This window comes from Acartia tonsa, chromosome 3, assembly GCF_053477335.1.
Source record: "Acartia tonsa isolate MP-2025a chromosome 3, ASM5347733v1, whole genome shotgun sequence".
In the NCBI taxonomy this organism is placed as follows: domain Eukaryota; kingdom Metazoa; phylum Arthropoda; class Copepoda; order Calanoida; family Acartiidae; genus Acartia; species Acartia tonsa.
In genome coordinates, this window is record NC_137262.1 from 40,668,455 (window position 1) to 40,682,937 (window position 14,483).

A 14,483-nucleotide genomic window follows, 5' to 3' on the forward strand; every position below is an offset into this window, starting at 1 on the left:
TGAAAGTGTTCCATGACACCTTTATATAAAAGTAACTTTATGGTGTGTGTCTGTCTATGGGTGTGTGTCACCATCGGTTGGTTCTCAATTACAGTAGAACATCTCTTAGGCCTAGGGAAGGTTTATAACTATTTCTAAAGAGAAATCGCCATAGACCCCCCCCCCCCTCCAAATTTTTTAGCTATCATCCTTTTTACAGCAATATTCTGCTTTTATGAATATTGTCATCCTTGTTTTACTTGTAACAATTGAATTTGATTTAAGTGCGCACTGTGTGGGTTTAAGGCTCCCTATCAACTGGCCCTGGATAAACACGAATTTAAAACTCATCAAGCTACAAAACTTTGCACTGAGGTAAGGATTAACTGATTTTTTTTACGAAATATCATCATTTGTTTTCCATTCCATTCAATTTTCTTTTATTTACTGATATAGATACCTAGGTATTACCTATGATTTTTATTTTTAGTGATTATGTGATTTTATTTTTAGTGCGGCCATCTATCTACGACTTACGAAGACTATATCTCCCATGACAAAACTCATCCATTAAAATGTGAAAAATGCGAGAAAAAAGTGTTTGGACACTTGGCACTGAAAATCCACTTGAGGAAGCATGATGATATAAAGGTGGAGAAAATAGCTTGTGACATCTGTGGGTCTCTTGTCGCTACAGGGTCTTTGAAAACACACAAAGAATCGGTAAGTAATTTTTTTTATATAAAGAAAACACAGAAATCCTAAAAAAGTTCAGTTCATCTTTAAGTTTAACTACAGTTTATTAAAAACAAGCTAGGTATAACTTGTCGGAAAAAAGTATGGTAAAAATTTTTTCCAGTATGGCTTCGAAACCGATTAATACCCACTGGATTAGAACTGGTGCTTAGCCATACTGAAAAATTAAAGACAATTTTTCACGAATATTAAAAACCATAAAATCAATTCCAGTTTTGTTACCTCCGGGCCTGTGGCCCCTAGGGGCTCACAAAAGTGGCTTAATCTTATAATTTTTTATTTAAATATCTCGCGAAAATGTCTTACACACTTACCTACCTCTTGCTTTAAAAAAAAGGTTTCTTATCCTTACGTTAGACTCCTTGTCTTATAATAACAAATGTTTTTTTCTTCATCTTTTTAAAACTTTGTTGGCACAATAGCTGGCATCTTATACACTTTTGTCCTTGTTAATATTATTTTTTAGCATCTTTGTTTGATTTAGATGCATAGTGGAATTGAATACAGCTGTGACATGTGTGAGTACGTATCTAAATGTAGGCATGCCATAAAGAAACACAAACAATCACATTTTAGAACACCTAAACAATGTCCCGACTGTGGCGGCATGTTCAAAGAAATGAATAAACACTACCAGCGTAGCTGTCCTGCACGCCAGTATGAACTGCATAAATGTGATTTGTGCGAGAAAACTTTTTCATTGCATCATGGATTGAAGAAACATATAAAAACTCAGCATCAAAACATTGCAGAGTTTCAATGCAAATTTTGTGATTATGCTGCCAAGTCCAGTTATACTTTAAAGTAAGTTCAATTGATATTAATAATGCACGGATTTACTTGATTCATTAAGTTTACGTAGCCTTCAACTTTTTACCTATTCTAATTAAGAACTTTTTTGGCATTTGAGGTTTAAAATACTTATTTTATAATTTTCAGAGAGGTTCCGGACTAAGGGGGGGGGGGGGCGTAATGACATAAGCTCTTAAACCGTGAGCAAAATGGTCTAAATATTGAGCTAGACCCTTCAAACTTGGTATATAAGCTTAGTCCTATAGGTATTACATCTAAATGGCAAAAAAATCCAAAAAATTTTATTTTTAGGTTAGGTTAGGTAAGAAAAACCCGGCGGAAATGGGGTTTTTAGGCTTTTTTTGGTCTATTTTGATGTGGAAACTTGCCTTAAATTGTTTTTTCTTAGGGTTTTAACTTAAATACACTGTATCCATTCATATGGACATTATTTAAGATGATTCAGCAAGTCGGGGACCGACCCCAGGGGGCTAGGTGGGTGGCCCGCAAGGGTTAAGTTCATTTTTCCCAATATATTTGTTGTGATACATCAAATTATAGGTTTTTTAGGTCAAGGAACTCAAATTCAGAGCTAAAATAAGCATTAGACTAATCTGAAGCTAGCCCCAGCGGGCTAGGTTGGTGGCCCGCAGGGGTTAAGTGCATTTTTTCTAATATATATCTTGTTATATATCAAACTATAGGTTTTTTAGGTCAAGAAACTCAAATTCTCAGCGAAAATTAGCATTAGACTGACCTGAAGCTAACCCCCCCGGGCTAGGTTGGTTTTCTGCAGGGCTTAAGAGCATTTACCTAACCTAACCTAGAAACTTACTTATATTTTCACGGGTTTTTTTCTTGAATAAACTGTGTCTATTAATGAGGACTTTATTTAAGATGATCCAGCAAGTCGGGGACCGACCCCAGAGGGCTAGGTGGGTGGCCCGCAGGGGTTAAGTGCATTTTTCCCAATATATATGTTGCGATACATCAAATTATAAGTTTTTTAGGTCAGTTAACCCAAATTCAGAGCTAGAATTAGCATAAGACTAATCTGAAACTAGCCCCAGCGGGCTAGGTTGGTGGCCCGCAGGGGTTAAATGCATTATTTCCAATATAGATCTTGTTATATATCAAAATAAAGGTTTTAAAGGTCAAGAAACTCAATTTCAGAGCTAAAATTGGCATAAGACTTACCTGAAGCTAACCCCTGCGGGCTAGGTAGATTTTCCACAGGGCTTATGTGCATTTTACCTAACCTAACCTAGAAACTTAATTATTCTTTTTGGTTTTTTCTTGAATAAATATGAGGATATTATTTTAGATAATCCAGCAAGTTGGGGACCGACCCCAGCGGGCTAGGTGGGTGGCCCACAGGGGTGTAGTGCATTTTTCCTAAAGTATGTGTTGTCATACATCAAATTATAGGTTTTTTTTATGTCAAGAAACTCAAATTCAGAGCTATTTTAAGCATTAGACTGACCTAAGGCTAACCCCCGCTGATTAGGTGGGTGGCCTGCAGGGGTAAATTTTCCAAATTATGTGTTGTTATACATCAAACTATAGGTTTTTAAAGTCAATTTGGAGCTAAAAAAAAACACAATAGCAACCTGATGCTAGTTTTTTCGTGGTATGTGGTATACATTAAATTAAAAATTGTATCCTATTAGCATAATAAATTCTTCCACCGCTAACATTGTACTATCAAAATTGAAATTCTTTCAAATATATGCCATATAAATGTAGTTTAACCAATTAACCAGGAAAAAATATGCAGTTCACTAAATTAAGTTCAAATGCATTTCGTGAAACTACCCCTTTGAATTTCTGGACCTAAAAAACCTATAATTTTATGTATGACAACTAAAAATGCGTTTAACCCCTGCGGGCCACGCACCTAGCCTGCTGGGGTCTTAAATCTTAAATAATGTTCTAATAAATAGACACAGTTTATTCCAGAAAAAAACCATAAAAAAACAAGTAAGGTTCTAGGTTAGGTTAGGTAAAATGCACTTAAGACTTGCAGGCAACCCACCTAGCCCGCTGGGGCTAGCTTCAGATTAGTCTGATGCTTTTATTAGCTGTAAATTTGAGTTTCTTGACCTTAAAAACCTATAGTTGATGTATGACAACACATACTTTAAAAAAAAAATGCATTTAACCCCTGAGGGACACCCACCTAGCCCGCTGGGGTCGGTCTTTGACTTGCTGGATCATCTGAAATATGGTCCTCTTGAATGGACAGTTTATTTTAAAAAAAACCTAAAAAAAAAATATTAAATGTAAGTTTCTAGGTTAGGTTAGGTAAAATGCACTTAAGCCCAGTGGGCTACCTATCTAGCCCGCTTTGGTTAGCTATAGATTAGTCTAATGCTTATTTCAGCTCTGAATTTGAGTTCTTTGACCTAAAAAACATATAATTGGATTTATCACAACATATATATTGGGGAAAATGCACTTAACCCCTTCAGGCCACCCACCTAGCCCGCTGGGGTCGGTCTTTGACTTGCTGAATCATCTGAAATAAGGTCCTCATGAATGGACAGTTTATTCTAGAAAAAAAAACAAAAAAAAATAATAAATGCAAGTTTCTAGGTTAGCTTAGGTAAAATGCACTTAAGCCCTGTGGGCAACCCAGCTAGCCCGCTGGGGTTAGCTTCAGATTATTCTAATGCTTATTTTAGCTCTGAATTTGAGTTCTTTGACCTAAAAAACATATCATTTGATGTATCACATCATATATATTGGGGAAAATGCACTTAACCCCTGCGGGCCACCCACCTAGCCCGCTGGGGTCGGTCCCCGACTTGCTGGATCATCCTAAATAAAGTCTTCATTAAATTAATAGACACAGTTTATTCAAGAAAAAAACCTGTAAAAATATAGGTAAGTTTCTAGGTTAGGTTAGGTAAATGCTCTTAAGCCCTGCAGAAAACCAACCTAGCCCAGGGGGGTTAGCTTTAGGTCAGTCTAATGCTAATTTTCGCTGAGAATTTATTTGAGTTTCTTGACCTAAAAACCCTTTAGTTTGATATATAACAAGATATGTATTAGAAAAAATGCACTTAACCCCTGCGGGCCACCAACCTAGCCCGCTGGGGCTAGCTTCAGATTAGTCTAATGCTTATTTTAGCTCTGAATTTGAGTTCCTTGACCTAAAAAACCTATAATTTGATGTATCACAACAAATATATTGGGAAAAATGAACTTAACTCCTGCGGGCCACCCACCTAGCCCCCTGGGGTCGGTCCCCGACTTGCTGAATCATCTTAAATAATGTCCATATGAATAGATACAGTGTATTTGAGTTAAAACCCTAAGAAAAAACAATTTAAGGCAAGTTTCCACATCAAAATAGACCAAAAAAAGCCCAAAAACCCCATTTCCGCAGGGTTTTTCTTACCTAACCTAACCTAAAAATAAAATTTTTTGGATTTTTTTGCCATTTAGATGTAATACCTATAGGACTAGGCTTATATATCAAGTTTGAAGGGTCTAGCTCAATATTTAGACCATTTTGCTCACGGTTAAGGAGCTTATGTCATTACGCCCCCCCCCCCCTTAGTTAAATTGATCAACAACACTTTCCTCCTTTAAATGTTTTGTTAAAAGCTACCAAAAACATGATTTTGATCATTAGACCATTAAAATGGTTTATTATTTTTCTTCGGTTGTCACATCTCTGTAACCCTAAGTAAAGTTGAATTAAAAAATTAACCCTTTATAATAATTTGTCTGTTTTAGAGGGCATGTGATGTCAAAGCACGAGAAGAAAAGACTGTACGAATTTTCTAAGATTTGCAACAAGAGAACAAGTGAAATGGATTATCACATGAAAAGATTCCATGTTGCTGAATATTTATTAAGTACTAAAGATGATACCTCGTCAGAAATAGACAAAAATGAAAATGATGACATTACTTTTAGTTTTAATAATTTAAGTAATTAAGAATATTCAAACATTTAGCATTATTAATTACAGTCATTTATTTTATTTTAATCAAATGTTTTTTTATTACAGAAAAGAAATGTTTTTATTTTGTTAACGTCTACTTAAAAAATTAAACAAAATGGAGAGTTTTTCCAAAGGAGAGCTTAAAAAGTTTTTAACTCATTTTGAAGAGAACAAGGATGGACAATTTTCTAACACCTTAGGTAGGTTGGCTTTTTTATAGTTTTTAAATTTCATATTGAGATAGGATAATGTACGATAATTTGGCCAGTCAGATAATTCTGAGGTGCGTTCTATAGAATTGGATAATTTACTAGCTTAAACTCTGTTCACAAATCTGCTCTTATGATCAAATGGTTAAGGTTAAATTAAGGTTAGGTTTATTTTTAGGGGGTTTTTGAGCTCCCGGGAGACTGGAGGGGTTTCCTTTAAATTAAATCATTTTAAACATTATTTTCTTCCAGACTACTTGCAGACATCACTTGGCCTGACTTACAACAAAGAATACCCTACCAAATCCATATTTTGTTTGGCCTTGCTGCATGAAATACTGGTACACCTAAATCCTGGACATTTTTTGTGGAGCAAGGTCAAGAGTGCAGCATTCATTCTCAATCTTTCGGAAAGGAGCTTGGTGGACTTTGGCCTGCTATACAAAGTTTTTCATCAGGTTTGGCTTTAAGCTGCACTGTTTAATGGAATTGAATCAATGAATATGAATGGGGAAAAATAATCAGCAACTTTTTCTTTCTCAACTATTTTAATTTGCAACCTAATTATGTAACATAATTTTATGGGGGGAAGATTGATTTATTGATTATTTGTCTCTGTATTTGAACTCTAAAGATCAACAAACTTTAATATTAATATAAATATTAAAAGTTTTTGAAAATGGGTTTAGCAACTAAGAGGGAGTCAAACAAATTATTTTTTAAAAATTTTGATCCTTTTGAACAAAATAAATTTCCACTTCTATGTTTCTTTAAGATTGAAGAAAAAGTAAACTCGCAAGTTTTACATTGGGAAGATGAAAGTGTGAAAAAACTGATTGAAGATGAAATCGCCAGCAAAGTTGGTTTTATCAGGTAATTCTAAGCCTTTATCGAATGACGTCATAAAGCTGCTAAAAGTCTGACCATAATGAATTAAATAGAATGCGTGGATAATGTGAAAAACAATTTCCTATATTAGGGATGTGTCCGTCAGTAATAGATAGCTATCATATTAAATGTACTAATACTTCTATCCTTTAAAAGTTAAGCATAATTTTAAATTTGATCCTAATTATATCAAACTTGCCTGCTTCTGCTTTGATCTATTGCTAAAAAAAAATATTTTTTATTGTGATAGAATTTGATAGGTTTATGTTAAATTGTTCTGAAATATTTAATGTTTTTCTTATATTTATAGTAAAGAAGAGTACCTTAATGATTTTGATGAACCTATTGACCTTAAACCAGATATTGGCGAGCTTAGTATGGACATTAAACATGCAACTGGTACCATTGAGAACAGAGGGGATAACCCTCCAAAAGAAGAGTTTACTTCTCCAAAATTTGATATGAATGTTACTTTGGAGGAGAATAATATAAATGTAGAAGCTTTCAGCTTAGATACAGATACTAGTCAAATTAGAAACTACAGAAGGAGGTTAGAATTATTTTATGTATCATTTATGTTTAACTTAAATTTTGTCCACACTGATATAATGTTTTTGCCTATGAAAGCTGTTTTAATATTCTGATTCAAAAATTTTTGTAGCTTAATAAATTGGTAAGTATTAAATTTCTTTTGGATTTAAAAGGGTTTGCACTTAGATATATGAATGGCTAGTAAGCTTTTTTTAACTACTTAATTTTGTTTTAGTAAAAGATTTGTCAAATACGATGATGACCCACTTCAAGAACTTTTGGGACTAAGCCCCCTGAAAGATAAAAAGAAAACTTACAAGAATATGTATGAGAAACAGCTGCACAGAAAACGGTACCTGAAAGATGAAAATGGTATGTAATAGGGATAAGACAATTTAATACACGATGAATTTTTCTTCTGTTTATAAAAACTTTTTAACTTTTTGTTTGTTTTTACAATAAGTTGTTGACAACAAACACTATATCTTGGATTTCTAGTAGCGGCCGCATTTATCAGCCGTTACTGAGTTCGGGTATTACGGCGGTGTAAACAGACGTGGACAAGCGTTGTTATAGAGGAGCTGTGCTTCTCTATGTTTCACCAACATCAACTAGAATATCAGTTAAGATGTGGATTTATTAAAGGTTCACAAAGTACTAACTATAATACAACAAAATGATAGATACATGGATTGGGATAATTAATAATCAAAGTCAGAGGTTAAATATATATGTACAACAACAATAATTGGCAAAAGTTATCCCCCTTCCCCGAAAGGGGTGGGGAATGGTAAGATAAATCAGAATACACACAATAAGGTTGTCAAACTATAAATACTTTACTACATGGGGGGGTTTGATTGCCCCACCTCCTTCTTCTCAGGGGAGATCACTAGGACCGCCCTAAAGGGGCATTGGGTGGCGAATACCACACTTTTACTAACAGTTTTCAGAATATATTTACCATTATACATGTATTATATATATATTTTTACCTTTGTAAATTGATTTCTAAAATAAGCAGGAATATGGCAAATGAACCTTTAGTCATTGAGCCACATATTAAATATTAAAGTTTCGAATTAACAAAACATATCAAATACCTACTAAAATTCATTGTAGGCGAGATAATTTATAGAAAAGGTCAACATAAATGGAATTCAGAGCATTTTAAGAAAAGAAAAAAGGTAAGATTTTCATTAACTAGATTGTTACCGTCCGTATGTCTATCTTACTCCTATTTAGCTTAGAACAATGATCCTGAAATAACACTAGCCTTGAAACTGTTAACTGCTGTCTTTTTTTTCTATTCTCTCTTAGTCCTTTTCTTTTTTATAAACAAGCAGATTAATCAACATTCAACATATGCAGAAATATTTCAGGTTTTGCCTTTTTTTATGACTTTTAAAGTTTTTAATATTCTATTATAAAATCTTCTTTAGTTGGACACATTATTCATCCTATATTCTACTATAGTAGGCCGATTTGTGTGTCCTCAGATAAACTAGGGTTTAATTAGTACAGTTAATGCCTTTCTTTGTTTCATTCCCCCCCCCAAAAAAACGTTGAATATCATAGAAAAAAAGATTTTGTTTTTAGTGCAAGAAGTGTCGGACTATTTTTAATTATCAAAAAGCCCTAGACAAACACGATTTTGAAGTTCACAAAGGCACAAAGTTGTGCGCTGAGGTAAGACTTTTTAAAAGTATCTGCTCTATTTTTTATTCTAAATGGTCGTTGTTCCTTTTTTTCTTCGTGTTAGAATCGGTAAGGGAGTATATAATATCATCATCAGTCGCTAGAGAAGAATATTTAAAGTATCTATGTTGTATACAACTATAAAAGGGCTTTCCTATTCACTCCTACAACTTACTTCACTATGTCTGTTTGGCTCTTCTAAATAGTTTATAACAAAAATATCTCTTTTTTATTTTCGTGTTGGTGTTGTTTAATGTTCAATTATCTTTTTTATTCCCCTTTTCCTAATTTTCAACATGAACTACCATAAATTTAGTAACATTTTTCTCAATTACTCCTTTTTATACTTGTCCTTGTTTTAGTGTGGTCATGTGTCCACCACATACATAGATTACATCTCCCACGACAAGACCCATCTAGTGCAGTGCAACCATTGTGATAAGAAATTTTTTGGAAGCCAGACTCTGCAGATTCACATAAAGAAATATCATGTAAACAAGGATGAAGAAAAAATTCCTTGTGAGCTTTGTGGAGCTTTGTATGCTGCAACATCTCTTGTTGGCCATATGTATTCAGTAAGTTTTTATTTACTAGTAGCTTTGGCTCAAGAGGTGGTGGGAGTGAAATCACGGACTTAATTCCTATTTATTACAAAAAATAAAAAAATCATTCTCAAAATCCACAATTTAAATAAGACCTTTAGCATCATTATTTTAGCATACGGACAGACAGACATCGTTCTACCTAAAATGTCTTTTGAAGTGACGATCATTTTACCTTCTACCTTTTTAAAACTTAAAATAATAACTTTGGCATGCCTCTATTTGTATAGATTTTTAAAATTAATTTATGTATTTTTAATTTAAGAGATTTTTACAAATTTTTGTTACATTTAGAAACACAGAGACAACGAGACAAAGGAATATAAATGTGACTTTTATAAATGTGATTATGTTACAGCCAACAAGTACTACTTGACACAGCACAAAAAATCTCATTTCAAACAATTGGAGAAATGTCCGGAATGTGGAGGAATGTTTAAGAAATTAAGCTTACATTACAGACGCAGTTGTCCGGCAAGAAAGTATGAGAGGCATCCGTGTCATTTGTGTGACAGTACTTTTAAGATGAAACAGGGACTGCAGAAACATATACGAGGCCAACACATGGGTATTTCAGAGTTCCAATGCGAGCAATGCGAATATGCAGCTAAAGATTCAATAACACTTAAGTAAGTACCCAAATATATTTTAGAAGCGAAGCTACTCTATAATTTACTTTGTCTTTTTTCAATGCATATATTTTGATAGATCTTTAGTCCTGTTATTTATTAGATAACAAATTCATATTCATAACTTGTGGCTTTGACTTTCCAACACATTAGAGTTGTTCTAATTTATATCCACTTTAATGAATATTCAATACATAATCTACTTGTAAGTCTAAGGGGTAATGAATATCGGCACTTTAGCCAGCAATCATAGGGATAGGCAAGTCCACTGTAATGATTTGTTAAAATAATGTTTGTTTCTAGGGGACATGTGTTATCAAAGCACGAGAACAAGAGACTGTATTCATATTGTAAGATTTGTAGCAAGAAAACCAGCAATACGGATTACCATCTCAAGACTTATCACTTGGAGGAATACCTGAAGAATTTGGATGTTGATAGTCCTTCTGAAGCAAAGGACAAAAATGAAAACAGTTCTGTAAATACATATGAGGCTGTACAAAGTTGTTGATGTAAATAATTCTATAATATAAACCAATTTTACAAAATCAAGTAGGTAACAATTTTAACATTTCGATTTTACAACTTATTTCAATTGTTACTGGAATGATAAGAAATATCATGCATGCTATTGTGATAATTATGTGATATGATATAAAACATTTTTATAAATTGACATAAAAGAGATTTTATAATTTTAACCTTACAGATTTTAAAATGATAATTTTATAAATGTCATAGAAATTAAAAACTTTAAATGGATTGTAATAATATAAAGTCTAGCAGCTGGCATAACAGTGAACTTCAAAGATTTTTAGAGCATTTGAAGAAAAGCTGTGAAAATCAATTTGGCTTTACAATAGGTATTTTTTTTACTAATAATAAATTGTTACTTAATTGGAATAATAATTGGAGTCTAAAATGTAATCAAAATTCATGTTTTAGACCACTTGGAGGGATCTCTAGGACTTACCTATGACAGAGAATATCCCCGTCTAACTAGTTTTTGTTTGGCATTACTGCATGAAGTACTCTTTTATCTGAAGCCAAGCCACGTGCTGAGGGGAAAACTAAAGTACGCGGCATTTTTGCTCAATATAGCTGAAAGAAAAAATGTAGATTTTAGTATCATTTACAACATTTTTTACAAGGTAAATTGAATTTCAATCCCACTTACAATCATTATTAACAAGTGGGGAAGGAGTGGACTATCATAGTTTGAAAACTTAAGGAGATTAAGGTTTTTGTTATCACTGTTTCAAATTAAACAAAATAACTGCCATTCTAAATATCAGTGCTGGGCTTTGTTTCTTTGTGTTTTAGGTTTATTTAAAAAAGTTGCAATCTCTTCCTCCTTTTTTTTGTATCTTTTATGTAAGTTATATTTTTGTTCTTAAGATTGAAGAAAAAGTAGAGTCTCAGCTTGTACACTGGGAAGATGATAGTATTAGAGAGATTATTGAAGATGAAGTAGCTTCTAAAATATTTTCTAGAAAACCTGATCATTTAGATGAATTTACTTCATTAGAAGTCAAGCCAAATGTTGAACAACTTAATGAAAATATAAATCCTTTTACTGATAATGAATTAGAGATCAAATCAGAGGAAACAAAAGATTATTACAATGATAACACAGAATTTTACAATGATGATTATGACAATTGGGATGCTGGTGCATTTAACTGTAATAGGTAGATTATTTTACTTACAATAATTTAAATTTTTTCTCAAATTCAAAGTCCTACACTAAAATATTTTTAATTCTTATTTAAAGAAAGTTAGTGTTCATGCTAAATTAACATTTCATTATTTAAGTAAGACACGTATCAAATATGAAGAAGATTTACTTGGAGAAATATTAGAACCCAAGAAAAGAAAGAAAAAAGTTAAAAACTTGACAACAAAGAGGAAAATTTTGAAAACTAAAAAAGTTAAAAAGGAAAATGGTGAGTGCAATAATGTTTCTCTCCTTTTTATGATTTTTTTATCCTTATACTAAAGTAACAGGATGTTTGTATGTGTGTCTGTGTATCTGTGTGTCTGTCTGTACCGAAGGATCTCGCTAACCGCTTAACCGATCGGGTTCTCCTTTACAGGGTAGCTTCTCATAGGTCCCGGGAAGGTTTATAACTATTTTCTTGGGGGGTGGGACACCCCCAAAACCCCCAAAAAAATGAAAAAATACCCCCCCCCCCCAAAAAAAAAAAAATTTTTTTTTTAAATTTTATCTAAAATAAAAATGAGGGGGGGCAACCCCCCCCCAAAAAATTTTTTTTTACTTTTTCTTTTAAAATCTAAAATAAGAAATTGGGTTATTAAATTCGACTCTCTCCTCCTCAAGTTCCCCTAGTTTAATATATTTTAATAAATTAGAGTTAGGTAAAATTTTGTAATTTAGGTAAAGTCAAGTCTGAAAAAGGACAATGGAACAATGGTTCAAAATATAATGAGAGAGTTAGACAGGTAAGCAAGTTCATTTGAAGTTCTTTAATAAATTTAAAACTGAAATACTGAAAACCTTTTGTTTCTGATGCAGTTTACGATAAAGGCTCCTCCTAAAATCGATCTTCTCCAAAAATCTATAAACTTAAAGCTGCTAGCTTCCAAACGACTGAACGTACATAAGCGGCATAAGAAGACCTAAAAATAGTCTAACAATGCACAAAGAAAGCATTTACCCTGAACTGCACCTAATCCAATCTATTCATTTTAGTGCAAGCAATGTGGATTCAAAGCTCCATATCAACTAGCCCTGGATAAACATGAATTTCAAGTACATCAAGCTACAAGATTGTGTGTACAGGTAAGACTTTGTTATCACAGCTACTCTATAATTAGATTGAGTTATTGCTTTCCCTATCCGATATCAATGGACAGAAACATCCTTATTCTAAAATTTTTTTACTTTCAAAAAATTTTATTAGACAATATTAAAAAATACTTTTTGATTGCAAAGAAATATATATTTTATATCATACTTTTCCTACTTTAGTGTGGTCATGTTTCAACAACATATGAGGATTACATATCCCATGATAAAACCCATCTATTGCAATGTGAACAATGTGATAGAAAAGTATTTGGAAGCCTAGCTCTGAAGCACCACATAAACAAGATTCATGAGAAGAAAGAACAGGAGAAAGTTTCTTGTGACCTGTGTGGCGTGTTGATATCTGCAAACTCAATGAAAAACCATTTGTATACTGTAAGTTGTTTTTTTGGGGGGGTTATGAATATTCAGCTACTTTATATTTTGGGAATGCCTGTACTTCACTCCTCATATTCATTTTATTTATGGTAGAGGTAAATTTTGCCTCCATTAAAAAAAGAGCAAAGATTTATCTCCCCAAACAGTATTATTATATATAGCACTCTATTCCGTTCTCATTCAATTCACTGCTGTAAAGTTTAAAGAATTGACTCGTTTTCATTTGAACATCAAGTTCGCCACATGTATCTTAAAATTTTCCCTATATCTACTGTATTATAGTTTACTTTTATGATAAGATGCTGACTCATTTCTTTGACGAAATTTCATTGAAGTACACATTCTTTTTTAGATTATATATAATTTAATATTATCCAATATTTTAGAAACATGGAGAGATAAAAGAACTAAAATGTGAATTGTGCAGCTACATAACCAACTGCAAGTATGCCATGACTGCGCACAAGAAAAGCCACTTCAGACCAGTACAAAAGTGTCCAGAATGCGGAGGAATGTTCAAAGCATTGGCCAAGCACTATGCTCGCACCTGTCCTGCCAGACAGTTTGAGAGGCTTAAGTGCCATTTGTGTGAGAAAACTTTCAAGTTGAAACAGGGATTGCAGAAGCACATTAAAGGTCAACATATGGGTATTACTGAGTTTCAGTGTGATCAATGCGAGTATGCAGCTAAGGATAAATTAACTCTAAAGTAAGTGGATTAATATTATAGTTTAGGTATTTTTTTCATTTGTGTTAGAAAGACAATAAAGTGTAAGATTGCAGTCCTTAAATATTTCTAAATTCAAGGAATTATTTTTGTGCAAACGCTCTTTATTACCTAGGTAGTTTTATAACAAACATTTTTTTATTGTATTATGGTAACTAAATGAAGTAGAGATTATCAAAAAAATGCTAGTAATATTTTAAACATTCTTACTTGCCAAATCTAACTTCTGTATTATTTCAGGGGTCATATATTATCAAAGCATGAAGACAAAAGACTTTATTCCTACTGCAAGATTTGTGGTAAGAAAACAAGCAATATGGAATATCATATGAGGACATATCATATGGAAGAATTTCTTAAAGAAACTAAAATTGAAAATTCTTTGACTCCAATAATGGGTGAAAGTTTGAATCAAACCTATAATAGTCACCAAGAAAACAGCAGTTTAAATTTACATTTTGAAGATCAGAATTGAAAAGTAAAGTGCCATGAAGTGTACCTTAAGTTTT

The 14,483-nt window shown here is 32.8% G+C and overlaps 3 protein-coding genes across 4 annotated transcripts in view; all 3 read left to right on the forward strand.

Moving 5' to 3' along the window:
• Nucleotides 1-5,556, forward strand: part of LOC145314173 (uncharacterized) — a 7,448-nt gene extending 1,892 nt beyond the window's left edge. Inside the window, exons 6-9 of one of the 2 annotated variants that reach the window (XM_080153984.1) lie at nt 265-354; nt 493-702; nt 1,220-1,539; nt 5,272-5,556. In XM_080153984.1, the coding sequence (XP_080010110.1) occupies nt 265-354; nt 493-702; nt 1,220-1,539; nt 5,272-5,476 (825 nt within the window). In that variant the 3' untranslated portion in view covers nt 5,477-5,556. The remainder of the gene's footprint in view (nt 1-264; nt 355-492; nt 703-1,219; nt 1,540-5,271) is intronic. The other variant, XM_080153985.1, reaches the window with a different exon arrangement.
• LOC145314175 (uncharacterized) lies at nt 5,528-10,749 on the forward strand. The gene is made up of 10 exons (XM_080153987.1): nt 5,528-5,682; nt 5,944-6,149; nt 6,467-6,564; nt 6,890-7,129; nt 7,346-7,482; nt 8,233-8,297; nt 8,710-8,799; nt 9,171-9,383; nt 9,705-10,039; nt 10,343-10,749. The coding sequence occupies exons 1-10, from the start codon at nt 5,598-5,600 to the stop codon at nt 10,548-10,550; spliced, it is 1,677 nt and encodes a 558-aa protein (XP_080010113.1). The 5' UTR covers nt 5,528-5,597; the 3' UTR covers nt 10,551-10,749.
• LOC145314176 (uncharacterized) lies at nt 10,713-14,452 on the forward strand. Its single transcript, XM_080153988.1, has 9 exons — nt 10,713-10,902; nt 10,985-11,190; nt 11,438-11,730; nt 11,855-11,985; nt 12,438-12,502; nt 12,753-12,842; nt 13,032-13,244; nt 13,634-13,956; nt 14,215-14,452. The coding sequence occupies exons 1-9, from the start codon at nt 10,797-10,799 to the stop codon at nt 14,447-14,449; spliced, it is 1,662 nt and encodes a 553-aa protein (XP_080010114.1). The 5' UTR covers nt 10,713-10,796; the 3' UTR covers nt 14,450-14,452.
• Nucleotides 14,453-14,483: the final 31 nt, after the last annotated feature.

Coding starts and splice junctions, on each gene's coding strand:
- LOC145314176 (XM_080153988.1), top strand. CDS start 10,797: ATGGATTGTAATAATATAAAGTCTAGCAGCTGGCATAACAGTGAACTT. Junction 11,731..11,854: donor GGTGCATTTAACTGTAATAG/GTAGATTATTTT, acceptor TCATTATTTAAG/TAAGACACGTATCAAATATG. Junction 12,843..13,031: donor CTACAAGATTGTGTGTACAG/GTAAGACTTTGT, acceptor TTCCTACTTTAG/TGTGGTCATGTTTCAACAAC.
- LOC145314175 (XM_080153987.1), top strand. CDS start 5,598: ATGGAGAGTTTTTCCAAAGGAGAGCTTAAAAAGTTTTTAACTCATTTT. Junction 6,150..6,466: donor TATACAAAGTTTTTCATCAG/GTTTGGCTTTAA, acceptor TGTTTCTTTAAG/ATTGAAGAAAAAGTAAACTC. Junction 10,040..10,342: donor AAAGATTCAATAACACTTAA/GTAAGTACCCAA, acceptor GTTTGTTTCTAG/GGGACATGTGTTATCAAAGC.